The 6,983-nt window shown below is 54.5% G+C and overlaps 1 protein-coding gene across 1 annotated transcript in view; it reads right to left on the reverse strand.

Moving 5' to 3' along the window:
* The window catches only part of PTPRU (protein tyrosine phosphatase, receptor type, U), a gene marked incomplete at both ends in the record, with an annotated part of 29,673 nt that overhangs the window by 5,189 nt on the left and 17,501 nt on the right, over nt 1–6,983 (reverse strand). The window contains 5 exons of the mRNA XM_009073273.1: nt 1,499–1,656; nt 2,515–2,544; nt 4,502–4,640; nt 5,175–5,211; nt 6,912–6,982. Of these exons, the coding sequence (XP_009071521.1) occupies nt 1,499–1,656; nt 2,515–2,544; nt 4,502–4,640; nt 5,175–5,211; nt 6,912–6,982 (435 nt within the window). The remainder of the gene's footprint in view (nt 1–1,498; nt 1,657–2,514; nt 2,545–4,501; nt 4,641–5,174; nt 5,212–6,911; nt 6,983) is intronic.

Here is a 6,983-nt window from a genome sequence, read left to right on the forward strand (position 1 = left end):
GGCTCTAAGGTCTCCTTGGAGCCTTCTCTCCTCCAGGCTGAACACCCCCAGCTCTCCCAGTCTGGCTCCATAGTAGAGGTGCTCCAGCCCTCTCAGCATCTCCATGGCCTCCTCTGGACTAGCTCCAACAGCTCCATGTCCTTCCTGCGCTGAGGACCTCAGAGCTGGATGCAGAACTCCAGGTGGGGACCAGAGATTTGATCTCCCTCCCAGGCTGAACCAACAGGACAACACAGGAGGGCCACACTGTGCCCAGCCAACAGGCACACCACCCATTGGGATTAATGAGGAATTAATGACTGGAATTTGCAAGGTGCTGACAGCTCCACACAACCACATGCTGAGGAACCACTTGGGTTTCCATGAGGATTAGTGATTTTCTTTCAAATGCACAGAAACTGAGGCCTGATGGGGAGAACAGCAGCTAACCAGTCACGGAGCAGCCCATTCATTTACCTTCCTTAATTAACGATGTTTACAGGCAGTGGAGGCTGTCCCTAGCCATGGCAGTGAGCCTGAGCTCCTCAGCTCAGCCCACACAGAGTCCCATCAGCCTTTGAGCATTTAAAGGACAGCAACCAAATAAAATGCACCTAGCTCTGTGCACTAAGAGGAGGAAAAGTTTGCCCTCTGGGCTTCTATTATCCAAGAGACAATGCCGGGAAGCACATTAATCCCACAGCCGGTGCAGAGGAGCCGAGTGTAAGCAGCATCTTGAAGTTACTGTAACAGATGTTATTAGCATATGGTTGAAACTGGGCCATCCAAGGAGTTATTTTACAACTAAAGCAGCAGGGAGATGGATCCTCGGGTGGGTGTTAAGTTATCAGTCTCCCTCTGATGTGAACGTGGTGGCTCTTTAACCCTTTGCAGGGCTGAGCAGAGTGCTCAGTGTGCTGGGGAAGGCTGGTGTAAAGCTTCCAACCTCAAAGCAAAGAGTTGGGGTTCACTCAGCTCCAGGGGGGCTGCAGAGCATTCTGAGCCCACAAACAGCCTCAACCAGCTCAGATCTCCGTGCTGAGAAGTTGAGATGCACAGACCCAGCTTGAGCCACCCAAGAGTGTTTCCCCTTCAGCACAGCCTGGATGATGATAAAAGCTCCCACAGACACTGATAAGATCAATGCCCTTGAAGGTTTACACAGGGCAGGGAAAAGCCTGCAAGTGCCACACACATCAGGCTAAAAGAGATATAACACCTGCTACTGAGCCTTCAATATTCACAGAATCATGGAATATCTCAAGTTGGAAAGGACACACAAAGATCATGGAGTCCAACTCCCACCCTGCACAGGACAACTCTAAGAATCACACCGTGTTCCTGAGAGCATTGTCCAAATGCTCCTTGAGCTCGAGCAGGCTGAGTCTGGGATATTTAGGGGGTATTGGGCACTCTTGGTGTGGCTGGATGGGAGCAGGAGGATGCCATAGTAACCAGTCCTTCCCTCAGTTGCCACGTGGGATGGGGAACAGGGGAATGCTGTGTTCCCTGCCCTTACCTCGGTTGCTGTAGTTGTGGGTGTCCATGAAGGAGAGCCCCAGGCGCTCGTCCTCCTGCAGTGTGCTCTGGTCAGTGAAGCTCCTGTCGATGGCACTCATCATGTGTGTCTTCTCGTGTCGGTAGTTAATGGTTGCTTTGGTCATGTTGACAGGCTTTCTGCAGTGGGGAGGAAGCAGATATTAGCAGGGCTGACCTGATGGTGCTTAAGGTCCCCTCAACGCTCCTGGGCTTGGATTATTCTGGTGCACAGGACGGATCATTTCCAAGGTTGGTCATCATGTTTTGGTTTTCTGGTGTCCCCAGCCCCTCACAGCCCCATGTGGATCATCCCTTGCTGGCTGCAGCAACTCCTGCTGCTCATCCTCAATGTCCCCTCCTGTCCACGGCCATGGAACGAGCAGGAGCAAGCAAAGGCTCTCTCCAGCCATCTGACATCACATGGGTCTGCCCCAGCTCTGCCTCAGCCCCACTCCTCCAGGCATGACCCATCCATTGCCCCACACCACCTTGCTGCAACATGGACCATCCACTGTGCCACTGTGCTGCACAGTGGAAGAAGCAGAAGGAGGACATGGACCACAAAAATGACCAGAGGGCTGGAGCCCCTCTGCTGTGGGGACAGGCTGAGAGAGCTGGAGATGTTCAGCCTGGGGAACAGAAAGCTCCAGGGAGACCTTAGAGCATCTTCCAGTGCCTAAAGGTGCTTCAAGATAGCTGCAGAGGGACTTGGGACAAGGGCCTGGAGTGCCAGGACAACGGGGAATGGTTTCACACTGACAGAGGGCAGGGTTAGATGGGACAGGACACCACAAGACACTGACAAAATCCAGACTTGAAGCTGGAGTTGCTGACACTTCCTCCTTTCGCTGCCTTCTGCCTCTAACAAGCTCAGCAGCACTGTTTTCCCCAACCCAAAGAGGCCCTTAAGATGTATTCAGCAACGACAAGGACTTGTTGGAGCAGCAGGCCAGGCCGGGAGGAGGGTAAGGGAGGAAGAGAATGACAATTACTTACGGGTAATAGGAATAAGAATAGTAGTTCCTCCTGGCAAGCATGCAAACAAAGAGAACAGCAAACATTGCATAAGCAGCTTTTCTTATGGCACAGGGAAGAGGAGTAGGGGCAAATCAGTCGGCTGCCAGAAAATTAAATGCACCATAAAGGCATCAGGATCCCCTTTGGCATCCACGGGTTATTCACTCCAGGCAGGAGCTGACATCCTCACAGCAGAGCACAAGCACTGGCTCCAAGGGTGACCCACTGGTGCTGGGGTGTCCATAGTGCCCTCGTGCAAGGGGTTATTCCACAGTGAACAGCAAATGTATCCAAAATGTAGGGATTCCCCCCAAGGAGCTGGTTAGGGGCCCCATGGGGGAGATGGGGTTGGGATGTTGCTGTTCCAGTGCGCTGTTTCCTAGGGACAACTGTATTCCAGGGCTGCATTTTCATTCCATCACATCAGTGCTTTTCCAATGGCAAAACATTCCAGAGAAGATTTATGAGCTTCCCAACAGCCCCAAATTCAGGGCTCTTGGCACCAGGTCTGATTTGTAGCTCTGCTTTGTCCTTCAACAGGTTCACCCTGGGATGCTGAAGCAGAGCTGCTCCTCCTGCCCCTCAGCACTGGCACTGGGAATGCAGCAGCCACACTGGTGGCTTCCCACCCACAGCATCACTTCCCCAAACACAGCAGCACTTGCTCCATCAGGGATAGATCCAACAGAGCCACAAGCCAGCCCTGCACCCTCACACCATGCAGGAGTGCCTCAGCCCTGCTCCTCCAGCAGTGTAAATCCACAAGAATCCTTGCAGGGCGCAGGGAGCCATAAAGAGCTTTGCAGATTTACAGGGGCTGAGGCTGTGCCCTGCTATTTCTCTCTCCCCCCTGGCTGTTAACGTACTTTCCTCCATCATCCCCAGCCCCGTGTTTAATTGCTGCCCTTTCTCTCCCCCCAGCTCGGCACTGCCTCCAGCCCTGCACGGAAGAAGATGCTTTCCAGGGCGTTGCACCAGAGCAAAAAGCAGCAGCCACGTCCCCAGTGCTCCTGGGGATGAGTGTCCCAAAAAGCCCTCACCCTCCTCCCTCCCATCCCACCGAGCCTCCCTGCTGAAAGCCCACCAGGATGGCCACGGCTGCACCCACACCAGCCATGCTCAGCTCCCCAGACAGCAAGCTGGGGAGTGTGGGGACCCTCATGGGGGTGGGAGGGCAGTTTGGGGGTCCCCAGGGACCCTCAGCCCTGCTAGTGTGCACTTAGATTTTAATGACTCATTTAGAACCAGCTGGAGGCTCTCAGGAAGGGATTGTCCACGTTCCACTGGAAGCTCAGTGGTTCCCCATTAAAACAGACCCAGGAAGGGCTCGGACTGGTCTGAGCATCAAGACTTGGAGGGGTCCAGCACTGGAGTGACCCCAGTCCCAACTCCCTTAGGGCAGGGGACCAGCACAGCCAGACCTCAACCCATGGATGGATCCTGCCCCAGACTGGCCAAGGCAACAGGGAATCCCACAGACAACATCTCAGTGCAGATGAAGCTGATTTTGCTGCACTCCCTGGGGTCCCCTGGCTGCTGTTAGCACGGGCAGAGCCAGTGGCATGGGGACAGTCAGGCTCAGCACAGACCCAGAGCTCAAACACAGGCCATAAGCATTTCCGTCGATGCAGAATCACCAGAGCAGCACAAAGCCATGAAGCAGCAGAAAAAGAGGGAAAAGATAGAAAAATACAGGAGAGAGGGACAGTGGAACAAAGCTCCAGAGTCCTGAGGGGAAAGGGACTTTGGTCCTTGATCCCCAGTGCCTCCAGAAGTGCCTAGTGTCACAGAGCATGGAGGGCACTGTGCCTGGTGGGATGGAGACACTGCTGGAGGGAGGGTCTGGAGTCTGCCCAGCACAGCAGAATCACCACCAGGAACTTGCAGCTGATGATGGGGTGGTAGAGAAGGGCTGAGCTGGGGGAAGGACAGATGAAGCAGCAGCCACGACACCAGGTCTCCTTACCCTTTCCGAATGACGACGATGATGGCTCCCAGGAGGATAATGAGGACGATGAGCCCTCCAGCACAGATCCCCAGGATCAGGCCCATCTCCTCCGAGTGCTGTGACACTTCCAGGGGACGCTTGCTCTCTTTGCAGGCAGCTGCCAGGGCACAAGGACAGGCAGGAGGGGTCAACCCTCAGCTCCAGGGGTGTTGGCAACATAAGATAGGAAAATACTGTGATTTGTCCCATGGGATGCTCACTGCTCCATGAACACACTGTATTCCATCAAGATGTAACAGGGCTCTGCAGTGCCACACTATGACCACGGGCAAGACCCTCTCTCAGTTCCCATGGGGTGAAACAGTCCCTTTGTGCCACCTTTCATCACACCCCATGTCAGCTTGTCCATCCCTGGATTCAGCATCCAGCACCACAAATTCCAGCCTCCCACTTCCACCATGATAACAGCACTAAGAAGGAAAACTCAACCAAGAGAAAGACTCCAGACACCAAAGAAAGTGGAAACAAGAGCATGGGATGAGGCAGGAACAAACCAACACCTGCAGCCCAACCACCACGAGTGCTGGTTCCCAACACCCACCAGCACAGCCCTGATCACCAGAGCAGCCACAGGTTTGAGGCCACAGCCTGAGTGGGATCAGCTGGAAAAGGGAGGAAAGGGAGGGCTCACCTTTGCGAGCGATCCGGACACAGTTCAGCCGCGTTTCCTACGGAGGTAAAAAAGGGGGATCAGTGTTGGATGAGTATCCCAGTGGCTCCACTCCCTGCTCTGAGTGAGGCTGATCCATTGGTGCTTTGAACCCCAAATCAAGGGTACTTTGTGGGTGATTTGTGCTGCAGCACCCACTGCTGAGCCAGAGGAGCTCCTGGGGTCCCATACCCCAAGAGATGCTGCTGAATGATCAGTCCCCACAGTGTCTCTAGGTTTGGTTGAGGTCACTGCTTCTGGCACAGAGGGAAGAGCAAAGAGACCCTTGGAGGGACCCAGCCAAGCCACAGGTCACCAGCATGTCACCAGCTACAGCCAAAATACTCCTAGGTCATCATCCAGAGCTTCATGAGGTTGTTTTTCCATCAATCACAGTTTCCAAGCCCCAGCCCCAGCACTCTGTGTGTGCTGCCAAGGTTGCCACAAGGTTCCAGCTCAGATCTCCAACAGTTTTAACATTTGCAATATAGGGATGGGTTCAGATTAAATATTCCATCTTTTCATGCATCCAATTTCTGTTGCAAAAATAAAAAGCAGCATTTTGGCAGGATTGCTGCCTTCTTCTCCAAGCATTCTCCAGCCCCTCGGGACACCAGTGCTGGCAAAATGCTGCTCCATCCACCCTTGGAGTGAGTCCTGCCCATGCCACGTGCTCAGGGCAGGGCCAGCTCTTGGCATTGCTCTCCCTGGGGTCTCCAGCTCTTGCTTCCCCTGCTTCTTGCTTCATCTGGCACAAAACTCATGAAAAACTCCAGCCAGGATCCAGCCTTTTTTGCAAGATCTGATGGCAGCCAGGACAAATCCATTGCCTCCCAGCAGGAAGGCTATAAACCAGCGTCAGATACCAGTTATTATCCAGCAGTGCCCGAGTGAGCCAGAGCAGAGATCCTCCCTGCCTGTCTCGGCTCTAATTACAACCAAGTGAGGTGTGAACGACCCCGGAGCAGAGGAAAGGATTCCATAACCAGCACCTTCCCAGCAAGATGGAGCTGTGCAGGATGAGGATTCTGCCATGGTCCTGCTGCTTCACTTTCACAGCTTATCCTCCCCCAAGGGGGAAGGGAGCAGGTGATGACAGGAAGGGTCCCAATAAAGTCCTGGTGGTCCTGTTGGTGACTTGGAGGAATCAGCCCAGGGGATGCAGAAAGTGCTGCTGGAGCAGGGGTGTTACAGCTTCACAGAGGCAGCAGCAGGCAGGGAGAGGCAGCTTGGGAGCTCCCAGGAGCTCTCTGGAGCTGGGACTCACCACTCTGTCAGCAATGGATCCCAGCAATGCACACACAGCTCTTGCTTCCCAGTCTTTCTCCACCCCAGGATAGCCCCAGCAATGGGGTCTACCCTGCAGTGGCACTGGTTGGGCTCCTGGCTGGTACTGCAGCAGGTGGAGGATGTTGGGCTCCTCCACTCCTGGCATCAGCACCAGGACAGAGACAGGCAGAGCCCAGGGGTGCTGGGGAAGAATGGGACACCCACCCCTGATCCCAATGTGCCAAGAGGGTGACCAAGAGCACCAGCACCCCCAGGCAGGACACGAGGGGTGAGCCCAGAGGGTTGTCCAAGGAGGGGCTTCTAAAACAAGCCCCATTTGTCCTGAACCCCACCCCAGACCCCAGCTGGGCTCCTAGACACCCCCTGGATGGAGCAGGGTCCCACAGCTACTCACCCCTTTGGATGGAGCAGGGTCCCACAGCTACTCACCCCTTTGAGGTTGCTCATGGCTTGGAAGTAGATGAGATAAGCCTTCTTGGGCTCCAGAGGAGGGGTCCAGCA

Source organism: Acanthisitta chloris, unplaced genomic scaffold (genome assembly GCF_000695815.1).
Source record: "Acanthisitta chloris isolate BGI_N310 unplaced genomic scaffold, ASM69581v1 scaffold19850, whole genome shotgun sequence".
Classification (NCBI taxonomy): domain Eukaryota; kingdom Metazoa; phylum Chordata; class Aves; order Passeriformes; family Acanthisittidae; genus Acanthisitta; species Acanthisitta chloris.